Consider the following 27,138-nt stretch of genomic DNA (forward strand, 5'->3'; position numbering starts at 1 on the left):
AGGAACTCTGATGCATGGCGGTCTAAGTCACGTCCTAAAAAGACCACCGGAGGGGCAGCTAACAAAGCGGCTTCCTCATGACTTTCGACCTCCTCATCCCGCATCCTCGGTCGGTGGCAGGCTCTCCCGCTTTTGCGACACCTGGCTGCCACGAATAAAAGACCGCTGGGTGAGAGACATTCTGTCTCACGGTTACAAGATAGAGTTCACCTCTCGTCCCCCGACTCGATTCTTCAGGTCATCCCCGCCTCCCGAGCGAGCAGAGGCTCTTCTGCAGGCGCTGCGCACTCTGAAGGCAGAAGGAGTGGTGATCCCTGTTCCTCTTCAGCAACAGGGCCACGGTTTTTACTCCAACTTGTTTGTGGTCCCAAAGAAGGACGGGTCTTTCTGCCCTGTCCTGGACCTGAAACTGCTCAACAAACACGTAAAAACCAGGCGGTTCCGGATGGAATCCCTCCGCTCCGTCATCGCCTCAATGTCCCAAGGAAATTTCCTTGCATCGATCGATATCAAAGATGCTTATCTCCACGTACCGATTGCTCCGGAGCACCAGCGCTTCCTGCGCTTCGCCATAGGAAACGAACACCTGCAGTTCGTGGCACTGCCGTTCGGTCTGGCAACAGCCCCACGGGTTTTTACCAAGGTTATGGCTACTGTAGTAGCGGTCCTACACTCTCAGGGTCACTCGGTGATCCCGTACTTGGACGATCTGCTGATCAAGGCACCCTCTCAAGAGGCATGCCAACGCAGCCTCGAAGCTACCCTGGAGACTCTCCAGAGTTTCGGGTGGATCATCAATTTTCCGAAGTCAAATCTGACACCGGCCCAATCGCTGACATATCTTGGCATGGAGTTTCATACCCTCTCAGCGATAGTGAAGCTTCCGCTGATCAAGCAGCAGTCACTACAGAAAGGGGTACAATCTCTCCTTCAAGGCCAGTCACACCCCTTGAGGCGCCTCATGCACTTCCTGGGGAAGATGGTGGCAGCAATGGAGGCAGTCCCTTTCGCGCAGTTTCACCTGCGTCCTCTTCAATGGGACATCCTACGCAAATGGGACAGGAAGCCGACGTCCCTCGACAGGACTGTCTCCCTCTCTCAAGCGACCAAAGCTTCCCTTCGGTGGTGGCTTCTTCCCACTTCATTATCAAAGGGGAAATCCTTCCTACCCCCATCCTGGGAGGTGGTCACGACGGACGCGAGTCTGTCAGGGTGGGGAGCGGTTTTTCTCCACCACAGGGCTCAGGGTACGTGGACCCAACAAGAGTCATCGCTTCAGATCAATGTTCTGGAAATACGGGCAGTGTACCTTGCCCTGAAAGCGTTCCAGCAGTGGCTGGAAGGCAAGCAGATCCGAATTCAGTCGGACAATTCCACAGCGGTGGCATACATCAACCACCAAGGCGGCACACGCAGTCGGCAAGCCTTCCAGGAAGTCCGGCGGATTTTGCTGTGGGTGGAAGCAACGGCCTCCACCATCTCTGCAGTTCACATCCCAGGCGTGGAAAACTGGGAAGCAGATTATCTCAGTCGCCAGGGCATGGACGCAGGGGAATGGTCCCTTCACCCGGACGTGTTTCAGGAGATCTGTTGCCGCTGGGACATGCCGGACGTCGACCTCATGGCGTCCCGGCACAACAACAAGGTACCGATGTTCATGGCACGGTCTCAAGATCCCAGAGCTCTGGCGGCAGACGCCTTAGTTCAGGATTGGTCGCAGTTTCGGCTCCCTTATGTGTTTCCTCCGCTGGCACTGTTGCCCAGAGTGTTACGCAAGATCAGGGCCGACTGCCGCCGCGTCATCCTCGTCGCTCCAGACTGGCCGAGGAGGTCGTGGTACCCGGATCTGTGGCATCTCACGGTCGGCCAACCGTGGGCACTACCAGACCGACCAGACTTGCTATCCCAAGGGCCGTTTTTCCATCTGAATTCTGCGGCCCTCAACCTGACTGTGTGGCCATTGAGTCCTGGATCCTAGCGTCTTCAGGGTTATCTCAAGACGTCATTGCCACTATGAGACAGGCTAGGAAACCAACGTCCGCCAAGATCTACCACAGGACGTGGAAAATTTTCCTGTCGTGGTGCTCTGCTCAGGGTTTTTCTCCCTGGCCTTTTGCCTTGCCCACTTTTCTGTCCTTCCTTCAATCTGGACTGGGAAAGGGTTTGTCGCTCGGCTCCCTTAAGGGACAAGTCTCAGCGCTCTCTGTGTTTTTTCCAGAAGCGCCTTGCCAGGCTTCCACAGGTACGCACGTTCCTGCAGGGGGTTTGTCACATCGTTCCTCCTTACAAGCGGCCTTTAGAACCCTGGGATCTGAACAGGGTGTTGAGGGTTCTTCAGAAACCACCATTCGAGCCAATGAGAGATATTTCTCTCTCACGCCTTTCGCAGAAAGTGGTTTTCCTAGTTGCAGTCACTTCTCTTCGGAGAGTGTCTGAGCTAGCAGCGCTGTCATGCAAAGCCCCTTTCCTGGTGTTTCACCAGGACAAGGTGGTTCTACGTCCGGTTCCGGAATTCCTCCCTAAGGTGGTATCCCCTTTTCATCTCAATCAGGATATCTCCTTACCTTCTTTTTGTCCTCATCCAGTTCACCAATGTGAAAAGGATTTGCACTTGTTAGATCTGGTGAGAGCACTCAGACTCTACATTTCTCGTACGGCGCCCTTGCGCCGCTCGGATGCACTCTTTGTCCTTGTCGCTGGCCAGCGTAAAGGGTCACAGGCTTCCAAATCAACCCTGGCTTGGTGGATCAAGGAACCAATTCTCGAAGCTTACCGTTCTGCTGGGCTTCCGGTTCCCTCAGGGCTGAAGGCCCATTCTACCAGAGCCGTGGGTGCGTCCTGGGCTTTGAGGCACCAGGCTACGGCTCAGCAGGTGTGTCAGGCGGCTACCTGGTCGAGCCTGCACACTTTCACGAAACACTATCAGGTGCATACCTATGCTTCGGCGGATGCCAGCCTAGGTAGACGAGTCCTTCAGGCGGCGGTTGCCCACCTGTAGGAAGGGGCTGTTTTACGGCTCTATTACGAGGTATTATTTTACCCACCCAGGGACTGCTTTTGGACGTCCCAATTGTCTGGGTCTCCCAATGGAGCGACAAAGAAGAAGGGAATTTTGTTTACTTACCGTAAATTCCTTTTCTTCTAGCTCCAATTGGGAGACCCAGCACCCGCCCCTGTTTTTTTGTGTACACATGTTGTTCATGTTGAATGGTTTCAGTTCTCCGATATTCCTTCGGATTGAATTTACTTAAAACCAGTTTATAATTTTTTCCTCCTTCTTGCTTTTGCACCAAAACTGAGGAGCCCGTGGGAGCACGGGGGGTGTATAGGCAGAAGGGGAGGGGCTTTACACTTTTAGTGTAATACTTTGTGCGGCCTCCGGAGGCATAGCCTATACACCCAATGGTCTGGGTCTCCCAATTGGAGCTAGAAGAAAAGGAATTTACGGTAAGTAAACAAAATTCCCTTCTTTTGGTATCATCTCCTCGCTGTGTTTGGAGGAAGAAGAAGGATGAGTACAACCCCAAGAACACCGTCTCAACCGTGAAGCATGGGGGTGGAAACATCATACTTTGGGGGGGAGGGTTCTGCAAAAGGGACAGGACAACTGCACCGTATTGAAGAAAGGATGGATGGGGTCATAAATCGTGAGATTTTGGCCAACAACCTCCCTCTCTCATGACAATGACCCGAAACACACAGCCAGGGCAACTAAGGAGTGGCTCTGTAAGAAGTATCTCAAGGTCTTAAAGGTGTTTTACACGCTGCGACATCGCTAACGATATATCATCGGGGTCACGTCGTTAGTGACGCACATCCGGCGCTGTTAGCGACACCGCAGCGTGTGACACCAAGGAGCGACGATCAACAATTGCAAAAGCGTCAAAAATTGTTGATCGTTGACACGTCGCTCCTGTTCATAATATCGTTGGTGGTGCATGCCACTGGTTGTTCCTCGTTTCTGCGGCATCACACATCGCTGTGTGTGACACCGCAGGAACAACGAACATCTCCTTACCTGCGTCCACCGGCAATGCGGAAGGAAGGAGGTGGGCGGGATGTTATGTCCCACTCATCTCCGCCCCTCCTCTGCTATTGGGCAGCCGCTTAGTGATGCCGCAGTGACGTCGCTGTGACGCCGAACGCATTGTTTGGCAGTCACTGCGACGACGCTGAACAGGTATGTGCGTGTGACGCTGCTGTAGCGATAATGTTCGCTACGGAAGCGATCACTAACTGTCGCACGAACGACGGGGGCGGGTGCTATCGCGCACGACATCGCTAGCTATCGCTAGCGATGTCGCAGCGTGTAAAGCACCCTTTAGAATGGCCTAATCGGTCTCCAGACCTGAACCAAATACAAAATCTTTGAAGGAGCTGAAACTCAATGTTCTCCATCGACAAACCCAAAATCTGAATGATCTGAAGAAGATCTGTATGGAGGAGTGACCCGAAAGATCTGGAGAAGATCTGTATGGAGGAGTGACCCGAAGGATCTGGAGAAGATCTGTATGGAGGAGGGACCTGAAAGATCTGGAGAAGATCTGTATGGAGGAGTGACCCGAAAGATCTGGAAAAGATCTGTATGGAGGAAGGACCTGAAAGATCTGGGGAAGATCTGTATGGAGGAGTGACCTGAAAGATCTGGGGAAGATCTGTATGGAGGAGTGACCTGAAAGATCTGGGGAAGATCTGTATGGAGCAATAACCTGAAAAATCTGGAGAAGATCTGTATGGAGGAGTGACCTGAAAGATCTGGAGAAGATCTGTATGGAGGAGTGACCTGAGAGATCTGGAGAAGATCTGTATGGAGGAGTGACCCGAAAGATCTGGAGAAAATCTGTATGGAGGAGTGACCTGAAAGATCTGGAGAAGATCTGTATGGAGGAGTGACCTGAAATATCTGGAGAAGATCTGTATGGAGGAGTGACCTGAAAGATCTGGAGAAGATCTGTATGGAGGAGTAACCTGAGAGATCTGGAGAAGATCTGTATGGAGGACTGAGCTGAGAGATCTGGAGAAGATCTGTATGGAGGACTGAGCTGAAAGATCTGGAGATGATCTGTATGGAGAGGAGTGACCTGAAAGATCTGGAAAAGATCTGTATGGAGGAATGACCTGAAAGATCTGGAGAAGATCTGTATGGAGGAAGGACCTGAAAGATCTGGAGAAGATCTGTATGGAGGAGTGACCTGAAAGATCTGGAGAAGATCTGTATGGAGGAGTGACCCGAAAGATTTGGAGAAAATCTGTATGGAGGAGTGACCCGAAGGATCTGGAGAAGATCTGTATGGAGGAGTGACCCGAAAGATCTGGAGAAGATCTGTATGGAGGAGTGACCCGAAGGATCTGGAGAAGATCTGTATGGAGGAGGGACCTGAAAGATCTGGAGAAGATCTGTATGGAGGAGTGACCCGAAAGATCTGGAGAAGATCTGTATGGAGGAGTGACCTGAAAGATCTGGGGAAGATCTGTATGGAGGAGTGACCTGAAAGATCTGGGGAAGATCTGTATGGAGCAATAACCTGAAAAATCTGGAGAAGATCTGTATGGAGGAGTGACCTGAGAAATCTGGAGAAGATCTGTATGGAGGAGTGACCCGAAAGATCTGGAGAAGATCTGTATGGAGGAGTGACCCGAAGGATCTGGAGAAGATCTGTATGGAGGAAGGACCTGAAAGATCTGGAGAAGATCTGTATGGAGGAGTGACCCGAAAGATCTGGAGAAGATCTGTATGGAGGAGTGACCTGAAAGATCTGGGGAAGATCTGTATGGAGGAGTGACCTGAAAGATCTGGGGAAGATCTGTATGGAGCAATAACCTGAAAAATCTGGAGAAGATCTGTATGGAGGAGTGACCTGAGAGATCTGGAGAAGATCTGTATGGAGGAGTGACCCGAAAGATCTGGAGAAAATCTGTATGGAGGAGTGACCTGAAAGATCTGGAGAAGATCTGTATGGAGGAGTGACCTGAAAGATCTGGAGAAGATCTGTATGGAGGAGTGACCTGAAAGATCTGGAGAAGATCTGTATGGAGGAGTGACCTGAAAGATCTGGAGAAGATCTGTATGGAGGAATGACCTGAAAGATCTGGAGAAAGATCTGTATGGAGGAATGACCTGAAAGATCTGGAGAAGATCTGTATGGAGGAGTGACCTGAAAGATCTGGAGAAGATCTGTATGGAGGAGTGACTTGAAAGATCTGGAGAAGATCTGTATGGAGGAAGGACCTGAAAGATCTGGAGAAGATCTGTATGGAGGAGTGACCTGAAAGATCTGGAGAAGATCTGTATGGAGGAGTGACCTGAAAGATCTGGGGAAGATCTGTATGGAGGAGTGACCTGAAAGATCTGGGGAAAATCTGTATGGAGCAATAACCTGATAAATCTGGAGAAGATCTGTATGGAGGAGTGACCTGAAAGATCTGGAGAAGATCTGTATGGAGGAGTGACTTGAGAGATCTGGAGAAGATCTGTATGGAGGAGTAACCTGAGAGATCTGGAGAAGATCTGTATGGAGGACTGAGCTGAGAGATCTGGAGAAGATCTGTATGGAGGACTGAGCTGAAAGATCTGGAGATGATCTGTATGGAGAGGAGTGACCTGAAAGATCTGGAAAAGATCTGTATGGAGGAGTCGTTGAATCCCTGCTGCAGTGTGTGCAAACCTGGTCAAGAGCTACCGGAAACGTCCGACCTCTGTAACTGCAAACAAAGGTTTCTACCAAATATTAAGTTCTGCTTTTCTATTGTATCAAATACTAACAAGTAGAAATGATCGGTAATTAGCAAGACACCCCCCTCTAAAGGAACAGTTCTGCAGGTGGTGACCACAGGCCATTTCTCTCTTCTCATCCTTTGTGGCTGTTGTATTGGTGACTTCTTGATGTTGCCATTGCTCTCACCCCTAGAGGTAGTATGAGGTGGTGTCTACAACCGACAGACGTTGCTCAGGTAGTGAAGCTTATCCAGATGGAAAAAAGGTTAGCTGTGTCTGCCCAATGTCCAGAGCATGGAGCAGATACCAGGATGCAGGCCAGGAGATGTGGAGGGGGCTGTAGATGGGCAACAACCCAGCTGTAGGACCGCTACCTCCTCCTTTATGCAATGAGGAGCAGGGCCAGAGCCCTGCAAAATGACCTCCAGCAGCCCACTAATATCCATGTGTCTGCTCAAACTGTCAGAAATAGCCTCCACGAGGGTAGTATGAGGGCCTGACATCCACAAGTGAGTATTGTGCTTTCAGCCCATTTGGCACTTGCCAGAGAACACCAAGATTGGCAGATTCGACATTGGCGCCCGATGCTCTTCACAGATAAGAGCAGGTTCACACTGAGCACATGTCACAGACGTGGCAGAGTCTGGAGATGCCGTGGAGAGCGATCTGCTGCCTGCAACATCCTCCAGGTTGACCAGTCTGGCAGTGGGTCAGTAATGGAGTGGGGCCGCACAACCCTCCATTGGCTAGTCAGAGGTAGCCTGACTGACATTAGGTACCGCTATGAGGTCCTCAGACCCATTGTGAGACCGTATACAGGTGCAGTGGCCGTGGGTTCCTTCTGATACATGACAATCCTTGGCCTCCTGTGGCTAATGTCTCGTTCCATCCATCTTGTTGCACCACAAACTGTCCAGGAGTTGACTGATGCTTTAATCCAGGTCTGGGAGGAGATCCCTCAGGAGGACATCCACCAGTCGGGGGAGCATGCCCAGGCATTGTAGGGAGGTCATACAGGCACATGGAGGCCACATACACTACTGAGCCTCATCAGGAGCATGGCCAGGCGTTGTAGGGAGGTCACACAGGCACATGGAGGCCACACACTACTGAGCCTCATCAGGAGCATGCCCAGGCGTTGTAGGGAGGTCATACAGGCACATGGAGGCCACATACACTACTGAGCCTCATCAGGAGCATGGCCAGGTGTTTTAGGGAGGTCACACAGGCACATGGAGGCCACACACTACTGAGCCTCATCAGGGGCATGCCCAGGCATTGTAGGGAGGTCACACAGGCACGTGGAGGCCCACACAATACTGAGCCTCATCAGGACCATGCCCAGGCATTGTAGGGAGGTCATACAGGCATGTGGAGGCCACACACAATACTGAGCCTCATCAGGAGCATGGCCAGGCGTTGTAGGGAGGTCACACAGGCACATGGAGGCCACACACTACTGAGCCTCATCAGGGGCATGCGCAGGCATTGTAGGGAGGTCACACAGGCACGTGGAGGCCACACACAATACTGAGCCTCATCAGGACCATACCCAGGCATTGTAGGGAGGTCATACAGGCATGTGGAGGCCACACACAATACTGCGCCTCATCAGGACCATGCCCAGGCATTGTAGGGAGGTCACACAGGCACATGGAGGCCACACACAATACTGAGCCTCATCAGGCGGATGCCCAGGCATTGTAGGGAGGTCATACAGGCACATGGAGGCCACACACAATACTGAGCCTCATCAGGCGCATGCCCAGGCATTGTAGGGAGGTCATACAGGCACATGGAGGCCACACACAATACTGAGCCTCATCAGGGGCATGCCCAGGCATTGTAGGGAGGTCATACAGGCATGTGGAGGCCACACACAATACTGAGCCTCATCAGGGGTATGCCCAGGCATTGTAGGGAGGTCATACAGGCACATGGAGGCCACACACAATACTGAACCTCATCAGGAGCATGCCCAGGCATTGTCGGGAGGTCATACAGGCACATGGAGGCCACACACAATACTGAGCCTCATCAGGGGCATGCCCAGGCATTGTAGGGAGGTCATACAGGCATGTGGAGGCCACACACAATACTGAGCCTCATCAGGGGTATGCCCAGGCATTGTAGGGAGGTCATACAGGCACATGGAGGCCACACACAATACTGAACCTCATCAGGAGCATGCCCAGGCATTGTAGGGAGGTCATACAGGCACGTGGAGGCCACACACAATACTGAGCCTCATCAGGCGCATGCCCAGGCATTGTAGGGAGGTCATACAGGCATGTGGAGGCCACACACAATACTGAGCCTCATCAGGGGTATGCCCAGGCATTGTAGGGAGGTCATACAGGCATGTGGAGGCCACACACAATACTGAGCCTCATCAGGAGCATGCCCAGGCATTGTCGGGAGGTTATACAGGCATGTGGAGGCCACACACAATACTGAGCCTCATCAGGCGCATGCCCAGGCATTGTAGGGAGGTCATACAGGCACATGGAGGCCAGACACAATACTGAGCTTCATCAGGCGCATGCCCAGGCATTGTAGGGAGGTCATACAGGCATGTGGAGGCCACACACAATACTGAGCCTCATCAGGGGCATGCCCAGGCATTGTAGGGAGGTCATACAGGCACGTGGAGGCCACACACAATACTGAACCTCATCAGGAGCATGCCCAGGCATTGTCGGGAGGTCATACAGGCACATGGAGGCCACACACAATACTGAGCCTCATCAGGAGCATGCCCAGGCATTGTCGGGAGGTCATACAGGCACATGGAGGCCACACACAATACTGAGCCTCATCAGGCGCATGCCCAGGCATTGTAGGGAGGTCATACAGGCACATGGAGGCCACACACAATAATGAGCCTCATCAGGGGCATGCCCAGGCATTGTAGGGAGGTCATACAGGCACATGGAGGCCACACACAATATTGAGCCTCATCAGGGGCATGCCCAGGCATTGTAGGGAGGTCATACAGGCACATGGAGGCCACACACAATACTGAGCCTCATCAGGCGCATGCCCAGGCATTGTAGGGAGGTCATACAGGCACATGGAGGCCACACACAATATTGAGCCTCATCAGGGGCATGCCCAGGCATTGTAGGGAGGTCACACAGGCGCATGGAGGCCACACACAATATTGAGCCTCATCAGGGGCATGCCCAGGCATTGTAGGGAGGTCATACAGGCACATGGAGGCCACACACAATACTGAGCCTCATCAGGCGCATGCCCAGGCATTGTAGGGAGGTCACACAGGCACATGGAGGCCACACACAATACTGAGCCTCATCAGGAGCATGCCCAGGCATTGTCGGGAGGTCATACAGGCACATGGAGGCCACACACAATACTGAGCCTCATCAGGAGCATGCCCAGGCATTGTAGGGAGGTCATACAGGCACATGGAGGCCACACACAATACTGAGCCTCATCAGGCGCATGCCCAGGCATTGTAGGGAGGTCATACAGGCACATGGAGGCCACACACAATACTGAGCCTCATCAGGCGCATGCCCAGGCATTGTAGGGAGGTCACACAGGCACATGGAGGCCACACACACTACTGAGCCTCATCAGGAGCATGCCCAGGCATTGTAGGGAGGTCACACAGGCACGTGGAGGCCACACACACTACTGAGCCTCATCAGGAGCATGCCCAGGCATTGTATGGAGGTCATACAGGCACATGGAGGCCACACACAATACTGAGCCTCATCAGGAGCATGCCCAGGCATTGTCGGGAGGTCATACAGGCACATGGAGGCCACACACAATACTGAGCCTCATCAGGCGCATGCCCAGGCATTGTAGGGAGGTCACACAGGCACATGGAGGCCACACACAATACTGAGCCTCATCAGGAGCATGCCCAGGCATTGTCGGGAGGTCATACAGGCACATGGAGGCCACACACAATACTGAGCCTCATCAGGCGCATGCCCAGGCATTGTAGGGAGGTCATACAGGCACATGGAGGCCACACACAATACTGAGCCTCATCAGGCGCATGCCCAGGCATTGTAGGGAGGTCATACAGGCATGTGGAGGCCACACACAATACTGAGCCTCATCAGGGGTATGCCCAGGCATTGTCGGGAGGTCATACAGGCATGTGGAGGCCACACACAATACTGAGCCTCATCAGGCGCATGCCCAGGCATTGTAGGGAGGTCATACAGGCACGTGGAGGCCACACACTACTGAGCCTCATCAGGGGCATGCCCAGGCATTGTAGGGAGGTCATACAGGCACGTGGAGGCCACACACAATACTGAGCCTCATCTCCTTTTCTTGAGGCATTTTCACTGACGTTGGACCGGCCTGTAATTTGATTTGTGAGTCCCCCTCCACCTCCGGACCTCCAGGATAGTAATATGTACTCACATTGATCAGTTTTGTGTTATTGCTCTCAGCACATTCCACTTTGTAATGAATGAAGATTTACACTGGAAAATTTCATTCATTGAGATCTAGGATGTGATATTTAGTTAAAAAATGAAAAAAAATCAAAACAAAAAAAACATGTAAAATCTTTATATGTTAAATGAATAAAATATAAACAAAAATTACTATTTTTTTTTTTTTTCTATTCCAGAGATTGAAGAATATTCTCAACAACAACTCTGCCAGGTACGACAAAGACTTTATAGTCTGATGGAGGGATCGTCGGTTCATAACCGGGGCTCTGGTGTATGCGCTGTGGCCGGGGCTCTGGTGTATGTGCTGTGGCCGGGGCTCTGGTGTATACGCTGTGGCCGGGGCTCTGGTGTATGCGCTGTGGCCGGGGCTCTGGTGTATGCGCTGTGGCCGGGGCTCTGGTGTATGAGCTGTGGTCGGGGCTCTGGTGTATGCGCTGTGGCCGGGGCTCTGGTGTATGCGCTGTGGCCGGGGCTCTGGTGTATGCGCTGTGGCCGGGGCTCTGGTGTATGCGCTGTGGCCGGGGCTCTGGTGTATGCGCTGTGGCCGGGGCTCTGGTGTATGCGCTGTGGCCGGGGCTCTGGTGTATGCGCTGTGGCCGGGGCTCTGGTGTATGCGCTGTGGCCGGGGCTCTGGTGTATGCGCTGTGGCCGGGGCTCTGGTGTATGCGCTGTGGCCGGGGCTCTGGTGTATGCGCTGTGGCCGGGGCTCTCGTGTATGCGCTGTGGCCGGGGCTCTGGTGTATGCGCTGTGGCCGGGGCTCTGGTGTATGCGCTGTGGCCGGGGCTCTGGTGTATGCGCTGTGGCCGGGGCTCTGGTGTATGCGCTGTGGCCGGGGCTCTGGTGTATGCGCTGTGGCCGGGGCTCTGGTGTATGCGCTGTGGCCGGGGCTCTGGTGTATGCGCTGTGGCCGGGGCTCTGGTGTATGCGCTCTGGCCGGGGCTCTGGTGTATGCGCTGTGGCCGGGGCTCTGGTGTATACGCTCTTTCCAGGGCACGGTATATACATGCAGTCACTTGTACAGTCTGAGTTCTCTCCTTTATACCCCTGTGTATCTTGCGTTTCTTGCAGGACGCGGTCACCTTCCTGGATAATCTGGTGAGTGATCTGCAGCTGACGCTTCCCGTTACTTTTTATGGCGTGTCCCAGTCTTGATCTCATCCTGTAAATCTCACCTCCGGATTTTCTGCACGTTTTTCTGCCTCTCGCTTTATCCATCCACGTTTTATGACCGTGTGGTCTCCTCACAATATATCAGATCAGCATCTGCAGCGATCCGGCCTCATCCCCCCCGGAGGACAGAACTCATCGCTTCCAGTTATTGCGCACGTTACCGGACTCTGGATGGATCGTCATTGTCATGCATGGAGCAGGGTGGGCGGCACACGGGAGCCAGGGAAGAAGCACTAGCGGTGGTTGTCAGAGCCAGGAGGCCAGGACACAGTACCATGTACATCTCCAACCAGACGAGAAATCGGGCGTCAGATTCCAGATCTCTTTGTTTTTCAGTTGATTGGCCTCTATGTGGGTTTAGTGTCTGCGTTGCGAGCTACGTCTTCACCTCAAGGGGGAAATCTGTGACCTGGAGACCTCTTACTGCCCCTTCTATCAGTCTGCACACAGGGGCACAATTCAGCTTATAGTCGTGTGGTTTTTTTTTTTGGTTTTTTTTTGTTTTTTTTTCAGGGTATTTCTCAGGCCACGTTCATTGGACATGACTGGGGCGGTGCATTTGTTTGGAACATGGCGCTTTTCTATCCCGAAAGAGTCAGGTAAGTAGATGATGCACCCAATGTGTAGAAGGCCAATGTCCGGGGGTAGATGATGCACCCAATGTGTAGAAGGCCAATATGTGGGGGTAGATGATGCACCCAATGCGTAAAAGGCCAATGCTCGGTAGATGATGCATCCAATGTCTAGAAGGCCAATATCTGGGGGTAGATAATGCACCCAATGTGTTGAAGGCCAATGTCCGGTAGATGATGCACCCAATGTGTAGAAGGCCAATGTCCTGTAGATGATGCACCCAATGCGTAGAAGGCCAATGTCCGGGAGTAGATGATGCACCCAATGCATAGAAGGCCAATGTCCGGGTGTAGATGATGCACCCAATGTGTAGAAGACCAATGTCCGGTAGATGATGCGCCCAATGTGTAGAAGGCCAATGTCCGGTAGATGATGCGCCCAATGTGTAGAAGGCCAATGTCCGGGGGTAGATGATGCGCCCAATGTGTAGAAGGCCAATGTCCGGGGGTAGATGGTGCACCCAATGTATAGAAGGCCAATGTCCGGGGATAGATGATGCACCCAATGTATAGAAGGCCAATGTCTGGGGCTGGATGATGCACCCAATGTATAGAAGGCCAATGTCCGGGGGTAGATGATGCACCCAATGTATAGAAGGCCAATGTCCGGGGGTAGATGATGCAGCCAATGTCTAGAAGGCCAATGTCCGGGGGTAGATGATGCACCCAATGTATAGAAGGCCAGTGTCCGGGGGTAGATGATGCACCCAATGTATAGAAGGCCAATGTCCGGGGGTAGATGATGCACCCAATGTGTAGAAGGCCAATGTCCGGGGGTAGATGATGCACCCAATGTATAGAAGGCCAATGTCCGGGGGTAGATGATGCACCCAATGTATAGAAGGCCAGTGTCCAGGGGTAGATGATGCACCAATGTGTAGAAGGCCAATGTCCGGGGGTAGATGGTGCACCCAATGTGTAGAAGGCCAATGTCCGGGGGTAGAGATGATGCACCAATGTGTAGAAGGCCAATGTCCGGGGGTAGATGATGCACCCAATGTGTAGAAGGCCAATGTCCGGGGGTAGATGATGCACCCAATGTATAGAAGGCCAGTGTCCGGGGGTAGATGATGCACCAATGTGTAGAAGGCCAATGTCCGGGGGTAGATGGTGCACCCAATGTCTAGAAGGCCAATGTCCGGGGGTAGATGATGCACCCAATGTCTAGAAGGCCAATGTCCGGGGGTAGATGGTGCACCCAATGTATAGAAGGCCAATGTCCGGGGCTGGATGATGCACCAATGTGTAGAAGACCAATGTCCGGGGGTAGATGTTGCACCCAATGTGTAGAAGGCCAGTGTCCGGGGGTAGATGATGCACCCAATGTGTAGAAGGCCAGTGTCCGGGGGTAGATGATGCACCCAATGTATAGAAGGCCAATGTCCGGGGGTAGATGATGCTCCCAGTGTCCGGGGGTAGATGATGCACCCAATGTATAGAAGGCCAGTGTCCGGGGGTAGATGATGCTCCCAGTGTCCGGGGGTAGATGAGGAAGTTACAGTCTATTCTTTCTTACCTTTTGTTCTTCAGAGCCGTGGCGTCCCTCAATACTCCATTCTTCTCCGTTAATCCAGAAGTAAAAGCCAGTGAGGCAATAAAAGCAAACCCGATTTTCGATTACCAGATTTATTTCCAAGAGCCGGTGAGTGCGTTGATTTTCTAATCCCCCTCGAATCCCGAGCACCGACCCATACAAATGCTTGCAGAACTACAATAACCAGCATGGTCTCTGGCTGAGTATTGCCGTAGACCCGGCCATGTCCTGTGGTCGCACTGACCGGCCGGTGACAGCGCGGCTGTAGTGACCGGAGCAGATGAGCTGACGGCAGGCTCGGCCCAATGAGTAACAGCCGACGTCTAATCCCGCATCCAATTTCACCCCTAATTACATCTCCATTTCTTAGGGGGTCGCTGAAGCAGAACTGGAGAAACATTTGGAAAGAACATTTAAAATATTTTTCCGCGGTCCCGGTGAAAAGGTAAATTCTCCTCCGAGGAAGTGACTCCATCAGTTTATACATCTGTCCTCATCAAAACACTATGGAGGACGGAGACACGATGGCCAGACGTATACATAGCTGCATATGGTTATGTAGCGGATATAATATACAGCACTGTGCAAAAGTGATTGAACAAAACAGAAATGTAGAGCCCATCAGTATTCAGTGACCTGTATAATACTCCAGAGCTGCACTCACTATTCTGCTGGTGCAGTCGCTGTGTACATACATTACATTACCGATCCTGAGTTACTTCCTGTATTATACTCCAGAGCTGCACTCACTATTCTGCTGGTGCAGTCACTGTGTACATACATTACATTACTGATCCTGAGTTACCTCCTGTATTATACTCCAGAGCTGCACTCACTATTCTGCTGGTGCAGTCACTGTGTGCATACATTACATTACTGATCCTGAGTTACCTCCTGTATTATACTCCAGAGCTGCACTCACTATTCTGCTGGTGCAGTCCCTGTGTACATACATTACATTACTGATCCTGAGTTACCTCCTGTATTATACTCCAGAGCTGCACTCACTATTCTGCTGGTGCAGTCACTGTGTACATACATTACATTACTGATCCTGAGTTACCTCCTGTATTATACTCCAGAGCTGCGCTCACTATTCTGCTGGTGCAGTCACTGTGTACATACATTACATTACTGATCCTGAGTTACCTCCTGCATTATACTCCAGAACTGCACTCACTATTCTGCTGGTGCGGTCCCTGTGTACATACATTACATTACTGATCCTGAGTTACCTCCTGTATTATACTCCAGAGCTGCACTCACTATTCTGCTGGTGCAGTCACTGTGTACATACATTACATTACTGATCCTGAGTTACCTCCTGTATTATACTCCAGAGCTGCACTCACTATTCTGCTGGTACAGTCACTGTGTACATACATTACATTACTGATCCTGAGTTACCTCCTGTATTATACTCCAGAGCTGCACTCTCTATTCTGCTGCGGTCCCTGTGTACATACATTGGTGATGTTTCCGCAGACGCTGTGGTAATTGGACGCTGTGAGTCCCTGCGTCTCTGGTGGTATAGTAGAATAGATAATTCTGCCCGGCGCTCGCCCCCCGTCTCGCGTTACATGATACAGAGGTGTGAATCGTTCAGTGTGATCTCCTCCGCCGTCTCCAGATCTCCTGATTTTCTTTTTGGAAAATGTCAGCGACACCGGATCCGAGCTCATCAATAGTTCACGTGTTACAGAATCCGCGGGAAATGCAACCCGGCCTGACACTGCGGGCGGCGGGTGTACACCTCATACCTGCACTCTGGGGGTCGTCCTCTGCATGTGATGGGGGGGCTCGGTATATTCGGGGGCAGGTGTACACCTCATACCTGCACTCTGGGGGTCGTCCTCTGCATGTGATGAGGGGCTCGGTATATTCGGGGGCAGGTGTACACCTCATACCTGCACTCTGGGGGTCGTCCTCTGCATGTGATGAGGGGCTCGGTATATTCGGTGCTGGTGTACACCTCATACCTGCACTCTGGGGGTCGTCCTCTGCATGTGATGAGGGGCTCGGTATAATTCGGGGCAGGTGTACACCTCATACCTGCACTCTGGGGGTCGTCCTCTGCATGTGATGAGGGGCTCGGTATATTCGGTGCAGGTGTACACCTCATACCTGCACTCTGGGGGTCGTCCTCTGCATGTGATGGGGGGGCTCGGTATAATTCGGGGCAGGTGTACACGTCATACCTGCACTCTGGGGGTCATCCTCTGCATGTGATGGGGGGGGCTCGGTATTTTCGGAGGCAGGTGTACACCTCATACCTGCACTCTGGGGGTCGTCTTCTGCATGTGATGGGGGGCTCGGTATATTCGGGGGCAGGTGTACACCTCATACCTGCACTCTGGGGGTCGTCCTCTGCATGTGATGAGGGGCTCGGTATAATTCGGGGGCAGGTGTACACCTCATACCTGTACTCTGGGGGTCGTCCTCTGCATGTGATGAGGGGCTCGGTATATTCGGGGGCAGGTGTACACCTCATACCTGCACTCTGGGGGTCGTCCTCTCCATGTGATGAGGGGCTCGGTATAATTCGGGGGCAGGTGTACACCTCATACCTGCACTCTGGGGGTCGTCCTCTGCATGTGATGAGGGGCTCGGTATATTCGGGGGCAGGTGTACTCCTCATACCTGCACTCTGGGGGTCGTCCTCTGCATGTGATGAGGGGCTTGGTATAATTCGGGGGCAGGTGTAGACTTTATACCTGCACTCTGGGGGTCGTCCTCTGCATGTGATGGGGGGCTCGGTATATTCGGGGGCAGGTGTACACCTCATACCTGCACTCTGGGGGTCGTCCTCTGCATGTGATGAGGGGCTCGGTATATTCGGGGGCAGGTGTACTCCTCATACCTGCACTCTGGGGGTCGTCCTCTGCATGTGATGAGGGGCTTGGTATAATTCGGGGGCAGGTGTAGACTTTATACCTGCACTCTGGGGGTCGTCCTCTGCATGTGATGGGGGGGCTTGGTATAATTCAGGGTCCGCCCGCTCTCGTACTCCATTGATTGGCACTGGTAGTGATCGTGGCGCGGCCGTACTACATGACCTCCCCGTCACCTCTCGGCGCCAGGCTCTGATATCCGAGGTGTCTCTGACAAGGACGGGTCAGACGACAATTAAAAGCAGGAGTTAAATAGATTAGCACCAACCAGAGCGGCCCCCCTCCACCCCTCCCCGGCTCCCCCGTACATAATTGATGGATTGGTGAATTAGAGACTCGGCGTCCTCTTCTATCAGCCGCGTTCATATATTAGTCATATCTGTGTCTGGGAAAGCTGGGTGATAACGGATGTGCCTGCATGTAGAGGGATTCCACCCAGCTTTCTCAGGCTCCAGAATGACAGCTTGTGTATGTCCTCTGGGGGGGGCGTGACGACTTTTCTATAATATTTGTCTTTGTTTTATCGTAGGACAAACTTTCGTCTTCCTTAGGCACCAGTGGAGTCTGCAAGAGAGGTGAGCGCCGCTCCACACTGCTTCTCTTCTGAGTGTGCGGCGGGGCCGAGTGTGCAGCAGAGCTGAGTGTGCAGCAGAGCCGAGTGTGCAGCAGAGCCGAGTGTGCAGCAGAGCCGAGTGTGCAGCAGAGCCGAGTGTGCAGCAGAGCCGAGTGTGCAGCAGAGCCGAGTGTGCAGCAGAGCCGAGTGTGCAGCAGAGCCGAGTGTGCAGCAGGGCCGAGTGTGCAGCAGGGCCGAGTGTGCAGCAGGGCCGAGTGTGCAAGCAGGGCCGAGTGTGCAGCAGGGCCGAGTGTGCAGCAGGGCCGAGTGTGCAGCAGGGCCGAGTGTGCAGCAGGGCCGAGTGTGCAGCAGGGCCGAGTGTGCAAGCAGGGCCGGGTGTGCAAGCAGGGCCGGGTGTGCAGCAGGGCTGGGTGTGCAAGCAGGGCTGGGTGTGCAAGCAGGGCTGGGTGTGCAGCAGGGCAGAGTGTGCAGCAGGGCAGGGTGCGCAGCAGGGCTGGGTGTGCAGCAGGGCTGGCCCATCTATGTAGCAGAGTGACTCATTGAAGGAGAAGAGCTGGGTTTGCAACGGAGGCTCAATACATCAGAGCTGGAACGGTGAAGCATCAGAGCTGCACGGCAGTGCTTGATGTCGCTGGGCTGTAAGCATGATGACTGGAATAGCAGCGTTGAGTTTGCAGTGGTGGAGCAATGTAACAGAAGGAAGGACAAATGCCTGCCATCTGAGCTGGGTTACTGCCTTTGAGGACTGTACTGCCTGACGGGACAATACTGCCTGACGGGACGGGACAGTAGAGCAGGATAGTACAGTCAGGCGGGATGATACAGCCTGTCAAGATGGAACTGCCTGCCATGACGGTGCCGCCTCCACTCTCTACTGGAGCAGGATTGGGCAGTTGGATTTTCAGCATGCCTGATCTTTTAGTTTTTGTGGTGGATAAGCTGCCACCAACCACTGTACCCTCAACTTAATAAAACAGGAAAAAAAGCCCCCTCCCTCCCAAAACAAAAAAACCTGTAGAATCTGTGCCTGTAATGAAGATTATTATTATTTTGTTGCCTGCAATCTGGAAACGTTTCTGCCACCACTGACATGTAAGCAAGCGCTGGATTATCACCAGACATATAGTGTGCGCGCGCGCGTGCGTGTATATACATATACATTTTCTGCACTCCTCAAACCCTCCGCTCTTCTTCCTTACAGGCGGTCTGTTTGTCGGTCTCCAGGAGGAAATCCCTCGCAGTAAAATCCTTAGTGAATCGGAGCTGCAGTATTACGTCTCGCAGTTTAAGAAGAGTGGATTCAGGTAGGAATGTGACCTGCCAATTATCATGGTGGAGGCAGCGCTTCCGGGGACAGGTGGTAGCCAGGCCAAGCCTGGGCACAGGAGCACACACACAAGAACCTGGCTGGTAACCGGAGTATAAGAAGGGGTTGTGGGGACTGCAGACTTTTGCACTGAGGTTGCAGTCATGAGGACACAAACTAATATTATAAATTAACCCCCCTTGGTGACCATATAACCGAATTATACATCATATGGAGCTCAGCTCTCTCCATACACAGTGGCTGCCTTCTGTGCAACACAGCAGCAGCAACTGGAGCAAGCTCTGATCGCTGCTGTTCAACCCTCCTTAATTTACAATCACATGGTGCTAATTTTTCAGCACCCGTTGCATACCTTACTCGCATCATGGAAAGAGTTCGTTCTCCATAGGGCCCCATCACCACCATTTTTGTACTCCCATGAAGTCCAGCTCGGTTATTTATATCCCAAAAAGGTATCCATAAAACTGCAGGTCGCCGCATATAAAGAAAAAAAGGTGACACAAATCAAACTTTTTTTTTTTTCAACATCTTACCCAATTTTTTCATTACATTATATAGTGTATAGAGTGAATGGTATCATCCCAAACTGTAACTCGTCCCGCTCTCTATGGTGACCTGAAAGTAAAAAATAAACAAAAAATATATGGCTTCTAAGGAAGCGCAAAAATGAAAAATGCTCCTGTCTTTAAGTGGGTTTATAATGGAGTCTCATCCACTGTCTTTGTTCCGCAGGGGTCCATTAAATTGGTACAGAAACATGGACCGGAGCTGGGAGTGGGCAGTCAAGGGTCACAACTGGAAGGTAAGGTCACACACCATACTGGCCAACTGTCCCGGAGGCTGTAAGGAAGGGCCCTGAACCACATTCCCCTTGTCGGCGGCCGGAGTCCGTCCTCCCGGGTCGACCAAAGTGCGTCCCCCTGGTTGGCAGCCGGACTAGGACTAATTTTATCAAAATGAAGCAATAGTGGGGCGGGTGGATAAAGCTACAACAGGGAACAGCTGCATGAAGCTACAACAGGGGGCGGCTGGATAAAGCTACAGCAGGGGGGCGGCCGGATAAAGCTACAATAGGGGGGCAGCTGGATAAAGCTACAATAGGGGGGCAGCTGGATAAAGCTACAACAGGGGGCGGCTGGATAAAGCTACAACAGGGGGAGGCTGGATAAAGCTACAGCAGGGGGGCGGCTGGATAAAGCTACAGCAGGGGGGCGGCTGGATAAAGCTACAACAGGGGGGGAAGTTGGATAAAGCTACAGCAGGGGGCGGCTGGATAAAGCTACAACAGGGGGGGCAGTTGGATAAAGCTACAACGGGGGCAACTCGATAAAGCTACAGCAAGGGGCGGCTGGATAAAGCTACAGCAGGGGGCGGCTGGATAAAGCTACAGCAGGGGGCGGCTGGATAAAGCTACAGCAGGGGGCGGCTGGATAAAGGATAAAGCTACAACAGGGGGGCAGTTGGATAAAGCTACAACGGGGGGCAACTCGATAAAGCTACAGCAGGGGGTGGCTGGATAAAACTACAACAGGAGGTGGCTGGATAAAGGTACAACAGGGGGGCGGCTGGATAAAGCTACAACAGAGGGCGGCTGGATAAAGCTACAACAGACGGCGGCTGGATAAAGCTAAAGCAGGAGGGCGACTGGATAAAGCTACAACAGGGAACGGCTGGATAATTCTACAACAGGAGGTGGCTGGATAAAGCTACAACAGGGGGCAGCTGGATAAAGCTACACCATGGGGGTGGCTGCATAATTCTACAACAGGAGGTGGCTGGATAAAGCTACAGCAGGGGGCGGCTGGATAAAGCTACAGCAAGGGGCATTTGGATAGAGCTACAGCAGGGGGCGGCTGGATAAAGCTACAGCAGGGGGGAGCTGGATAGAGCTACAGCAGGGGGCGGCTGGATAAAGCTACAATAGGGGGGCGGTTGGATAAAGCTACAATAGGGGGGCAGCTGGATAAAGCTACAGCAGGGGGCGGCTGGGTAAAGCTACAGCAGGGGGCGGCTGGATAAAGCTACAGCAGGGGACAGCTTGATAAAGCTACAGCAGGGGGCAGCTGGATAGAGCTACAGCAGGGGGCAGCTGGATAGAGTTACAGCAGGGGGCGGCTGGATAAAGCTACAATAGGGGGGCAGCTGGATAAAGCTACAACAGGGGGCGGCTGGATAAAGCTACAACAGGGGGAGGCTGGATAAAGCTACAGCAGGGGGGCGGATGCATAAAGCTACAACAGGGGGGCGGCTGGATAAAGCTATAGCAGGGGGGCGGCTCGATACAGCTACAGCAGGGGGCGGCTGGATACAGCTGCAGCAGGGGGCGGCTGGATAAAGCTACAACAGGGGGGCAGCTGGATAAAGCTACAACAGGGGGGCAGTTGGATAAAGCTACAACGGGGGGCAACTCGATAAAGCTACAACAGGGGGCGGCTGGATAAAGCTACAACAGGGGGGCAGTTGGATAAAGCTACAACGGGGGGCAACTCGATAAAGCTACAATAGGGGGGTGGCTGGATAAAACTACAACAGGAGGTGGCTGGATAAAGGTACAACAGGGGGGCGGCTGGATAAAGCTACAACAGAGGGCGGCTGGATAAAGCTACAACAGACGGCGGCTGGATAAAGCTAAAGCAGGAGGGCGACTGGATAAAGCTACAACAGGGAATGGCTGGATAATTCTACAACAGGGGGCGGCTGGATAAAGCTACACCATGGGGGTGGCTGCATAATTCTACAACAGGAGGTGGCTGGATAAAGCTACAGCAGGGGGTGGCTGGATAAAGCTACAGCAGGGGGCGGCTGGATAAAGCTACAATAGGGGGCAGCTGGATAAAGCTACAGCAGGGGGCGGCTGGATACAGCTACAGCATGGGGGGTGGCTGGATAAAGCTACAACAGGGGGCAGCTTTTTGCAACATTTTGCTCCAAAGCTAAACAAAGGGGAAATATTCCCCAAAGTTCATGCCCCCGTTTACATCCTTTTCAAGAATTTGGAGCAAAAAAAACGGTACCGAATGCCAGATGAAAGGGAATCTTCTCTAGACCCCACAGAGGATGAATCCGGCCCCCAGCATCATTCATCTTCCTGTAATCCGTGTCATCTGGAAGATGTGGCGGTGAATATTGAGGAGCTGAGGTCAGTGAGGGGTTAACCCTCGACGGCTCCCGGCGGCTGCCCGCGGACAGATGTGACGGGACAACGCTCGATGGGGAGGAATTCTTTGGAACACAAACTCTTCATGTGATTATTAATTCAGACCTTGCAGGACATTGTCCAGATCTGCGAGCGCGTCGTGCAGCCCCGGTGGGGAGCGCGTAAATATATAACAACCACGGACGATGGCGGGATCCTGCAGACGGGTGATCTCGCCCCGTCTCACCCGTAACCGGATAATGTGCCGCCCTACAGCCTCAAATATTGAGAAAAGCTGAACTCCCGGCAGTGTCTCCATTCAGCGGCTTCTTATTACATTGCAATCCGAATGATGCACCGTCCATTTCTGGTTGCAGATTCAGAATGAGTTAACTGAGTGCCCATCAGCGAGCTCATTGGGTTATTCTTTTTTTTTTCTGAGCTCCTCTCTGCTGCTTTATGACCACTGACCACATCAAAGTACAATATGCTGGGAAAGAAAGAGCCTGTAAATTCCAAACAGAATGAAACCCAATGGCAAAAATTATTTTTAACCCAAAATCAAAGGTTGTGTCCTTGTCTTTGATGCGGGCTCGCACGTTGTGCCTGCATCCTTCCGGCACATGATGGCTGATTTTATCTGCCACTAATAGCTGCAAAATCGCGCTGTCAATCTCTGACAGCGGAATGTAACACACGCGGCATGAGGAACATGTTGCCCATTGCTGCGCCCGTGATGCCCATGGGTTGCCATGAAAGTCAAGGGTTAGCTGATGACCCCCGTATCTGTCAATACAATTTTCCTGTGAAAGCCGGCATTTATCTGGTGTTCATAGCAGACTGTGATTTTCGCCATACATAGTAGTGCTCATGCACTGCTGTGTATAGTATGAACAATCACACAATCGCAGCTTAAAGTCGCCTAATAACAACTATTAAATGCAGTAAAGAAAAAAAGGGTTGTAATCCAACATGGCTGATGAAGTCTGAATTTTTTGGGTTTTTTTTGGCACTACTGAATGACCATTTGTCCAACCAATAAAGGATGTGGACACTTTTTCTTTACTTAAATGAATATATTTCGGCCTCTAAATCATTTTTTCAATTGGGTCTTATTAAAATGTCGGCTCAGTTTGCCTTCTATAGCGTCTGTGTTGTACTGTCAGCAAAAGGAGGAAACTGAGGATCCACCAGTGAGCTCTGTCTGAGTTTTTTTCTAATATTTGTCTTTTTCTTGAATGCTTCTCCGCTGATTTATGATTACAGACCACAGCAAAGTTGAACTTTTAGACATCTATTAAAATGCATCTTTTAATTAAAGGATGTGGATACCCATTTTGGACTTTTTTAGACTTTGATTCCCTTTAGAGTGAGTTAATTGGGTGTCCATCAGTGAGCTCGTTCTGAGGGTAAATTGGTAACTGTCTTTTTCCAAGCTTCTCTCAGCTGATACATGACCAGTTCAACTTTGATGTTGTCTGCTGTCATCAATCCGATAGGGAGGTGCTCCGATTTAGACAGATAAGAGGTACAAACTCTCCTCGAGAAGGAGCTCACTGAAGGATTCTCAGTAAACTCATTAGGACCCTATGTAAGGTAAACTGTAACAAAAACAGGTATGCAAACCCATTTGGATCTTTCATTTGCAGATCCTGGTTCCAGCTCTGATGGTGACAGCGGAGAAGGACGCGGTGCTACTGCCGGTAATGACCACCGGTATGGAGAAGAAGGTGAGTGCAGTGGAGAGACCACCATAGACAAAGGCGAGGATCTATCATCCGATAGAATAAAAAAAAGCCACAAAATCACATGGTATTAATTAATTTCCATATTATTGCATGAAATAAGTATTTGATACAATAGAAAAACAGAACTTAATATTTGGTGGAAACCTTTTGTTTGAAGTTACAGAGGTCGGACGTTTCCGGTAGATCTTGACCCAGTTTGCACACGCTGAAGAAGGGAGTTTGGGGACTCCTCCATACAATCCATACACATCTCTCAGGTCACTTCTCCATACAGATCTTCTCCAGATCTTTCAGGTCACTTCTCCATACAGATCTTCTCCAGATCTTTCAGGTCACTCCTCCATACAGATCTTCCCCAGATCTTTCAGGTCACTCCTCCATACAGATCTTCTCCAGATCTTTCAGGTCACTCCTCCATACAGATCTTCTCCAGATCTTTCAGGTCACTCCTTGTCACGAACCACCGGGGGGGGGGTCACTCAGAAATCCCCCGCGCTGGCTACCAGTACGTCACAATCGGGGGGTAACAAGTGGGGGTCACCCCTCCTTTATACCTCCCGACCGACAGACAGAGCACGTGACGCGCTCTCTAGCGCCCCTCTTATAGTCAGGCCAATTATGGAATTGCCCGACAATAAGCAAGGAGGCCGCTATACTACTTATGCCGATTATTGAAGGGCCCCCGGTGAGAGTAGGGTATATATTCCCCCGACCTCCGCGGGCGGAATATATAAAACCTCCCCGAATCTCACTGGCCTCCCCACAATAATCCTTGGCACAACTCGCTGCCACCAACCGCTTCACGGTAACTATTAGCCGAACACACAGACGTGGGATTCAAGATCGAGATAACAGAACAGCCCAAGATTAATTATATAATTTAATCAGCCTAAAGCACACTAGAAAATACAATATTTACAATAGGAGATCTACAGAATATACATATGTCAGAGTACAGTTACAGATAAAGCATGGTTTACAAACAGGTATGCAATTCAATCAGTTACCGTGTGCGTCTGGCCACAGGGGGGCGCTGTAGGCCAGGTTTCTAGGATCCTTCCCACAGATGTTTCCTACACGTGACCCCCAGCGAAAGAACACTGGAAAATGGCCGAAGTAGGGTTATCAACCTGGGCAAATCCAGGTCCCCTCCTACCTTAGTGACCTCAGAGGGAGCACTGCTCCACCCCTGGCTGGAGTTATGGACAATATCCACAACAGGGGATATGGCCATAACTTGGCCTGGGAGCGTCGTAGGCAGACGCCAACGCTCTCATTGTGACAGTTATGAATTTAGCTACAGAACGAGAGGACTCATGACTTGTCTACTAGTTCCCCATTGGCTGATATCACGCCTGGGGTACTTCCCAATCTCCCGCTCCCATAAAAAAGGTGTGCCAGCATCGTCCGCATGCAGAGACACCATTTTTATGGTTGCCATATTTATCGGAAATATGGCTTGCGAGATATGAACCATATTTTACTGGAGTCGTTCTGTCTGGATACTTCCAAGCTTGCTAATTAGATAGCAGCCCCTACCACAGGGTCACGGCAGGGAGTCATCCTGTGTCCATTGTTCCCACATCATATAATCTCCATATCAGAGGAGATGGCTGTTGGAGGTGTAAGTGGAACACAGACCAGTTCCTTTGACACCTATCTGCTAAACAAACCGTTTATCCCTGTGGTAAATTTTCTGATTGAAGGAGTTGTGTGAAGGAAAGGGGGGGTGACACCAGGAGAGGGCTTCCTGACATAACTTGAATATCATGATTTATCGTCATATCTCCGGATTTACCTCACACCTCCCCCCTTTTGAGGGCGCTAGGGGCAGCACACTCCGGTGTTCCCCCGTGCGCCCGTCCGCGACCTCTCCTTGTCGGGACAGCCCGTCTGCGTTACCGTGGTCACGGCCCCTTTTGTGTCGAATGGTGAAGTTGTATTGCTGGAGCGCCAGGCTCCATCGCAACAACCTGCCATTCGTCCCGGAGACAGTGTGTAACCAGCTGAGGGGATTGTGGTCCGTCTCCACGATGAAGTGGCGCCCGTATAGATAGGGTTGCAGGCGCTGCAGGGCCCACACTATGGCCAGGCACTCCTTTTCCATCGTGGAATAGGCCACTTCCCTTGGTAACAGCTTCCTGCTCAGGTACAAGACTGGGTGCTCTTGGCTCGCAGAGTCCACCTGGCTGAGCACCGCACCGAGGCCAAAGTCACTGGCGTCGGTCTGTACTACAAACGGCCGCGTGAAGTCGGCTGCCTGTAGCACGGGCGGGCTGGACAGGGCGTCCTTTAGGGCCCGGAAGGCTGTCTCGCAGTCCATTGTCCAATCGACTGCAGAGGGCAGCTTCTTCTTGGTGAGGTCCGTCAAGGGCTTTGCCAGGCTACTATAGCATGGAACAAACCTCCTATAGTACCCAGCGGTCCCCAAGAAGGACATCACCTGCTTCTTGGTCCTGGGGGTGGGCCAGGACGCGATGGCCTCCACTTTCTCAGGCTCGGGCTTCAGTGTTCTCCCGCCTACCCGGTGACCGAGGTACTGGACCTCGCTCATGGCCAGCTGACACTTTCCCGGCTTGATGGTCAAACCTGCCTGGTGGATCCGCCTGAGCACCTGTGCTAGATGCTCTAGGTGATCTTCCCAGGTGGGACTGAAGACGGCAATGTCATCCAGGTACGCGGCCGCGTACCCTTCAAGTCCCTTGAGCAGGGTGTTGACCATCCGCTGGAAAGTGGCAGGGGCATTCCTCATCCCGAATGGCATCACCGTGGACTCGTACAGTCCAAATGGGGTAATAAAGGCAGAGCGTTCCCTGGCCTTGCGAGTCAGGGGGATCTGCCAATATCCCCGGCTCAGATCCATGATGGTCAGGTACTGAGCCCCGGCCAACTGATCGAGCAGGTCATCGATGCGTGGCATTGGGTACGCATCGGCGACTGTGACAGCATTGAGCCCCCTGTAGTC

The 27,138-nt window shown here is 52.1% G+C and overlaps 1 protein-coding gene across 3 annotated transcripts in view; it reads left to right on the top strand.

Moving 5' to 3' along the window:
- The window catches only part of EPHX2 (epoxide hydrolase 2), a 145,945-nt gene that overhangs the window by 41,942 nt on the left and 76,865 nt on the right, over window positions 1-27,138 (top strand). For all 3 annotated transcript variants that reach the window (XM_075341301.1, XM_075341300.1, XM_075341302.1), the window contains exons 9-17: window positions 11,337-11,371; window positions 12,230-12,256; window positions 12,845-12,930; window positions 14,494-14,605; window positions 14,868-14,942; window positions 17,918-17,963; window positions 19,164-19,266; window positions 20,022-20,091; window positions 24,075-24,155. In XM_075341301.1, coding sequence (XP_075197416.1) covers window positions 11,337-11,371; window positions 12,230-12,256; window positions 12,845-12,930; window positions 14,494-14,605; window positions 14,868-14,942; window positions 17,918-17,963; window positions 19,164-19,266; window positions 20,022-20,091; window positions 24,075-24,155 — 635 coding nt within the window. The remainder of the gene's footprint in view (window positions 1-11,336; window positions 11,372-12,229; window positions 12,257-12,844; window positions 12,931-14,493; window positions 14,606-14,867; window positions 14,943-17,917; window positions 17,964-19,163; window positions 19,267-20,021; window positions 20,092-24,074; window positions 24,156-27,138) is intronic.

This window comes from Anomaloglossus baeobatrachus, chromosome 3 (assembly GCF_048569485.1).
Source record: "Anomaloglossus baeobatrachus isolate aAnoBae1 chromosome 3, aAnoBae1.hap1, whole genome shotgun sequence".
NCBI classification, from domain to species: domain Eukaryota; kingdom Metazoa; phylum Chordata; class Amphibia; order Anura; family Aromobatidae; genus Anomaloglossus; species Anomaloglossus baeobatrachus.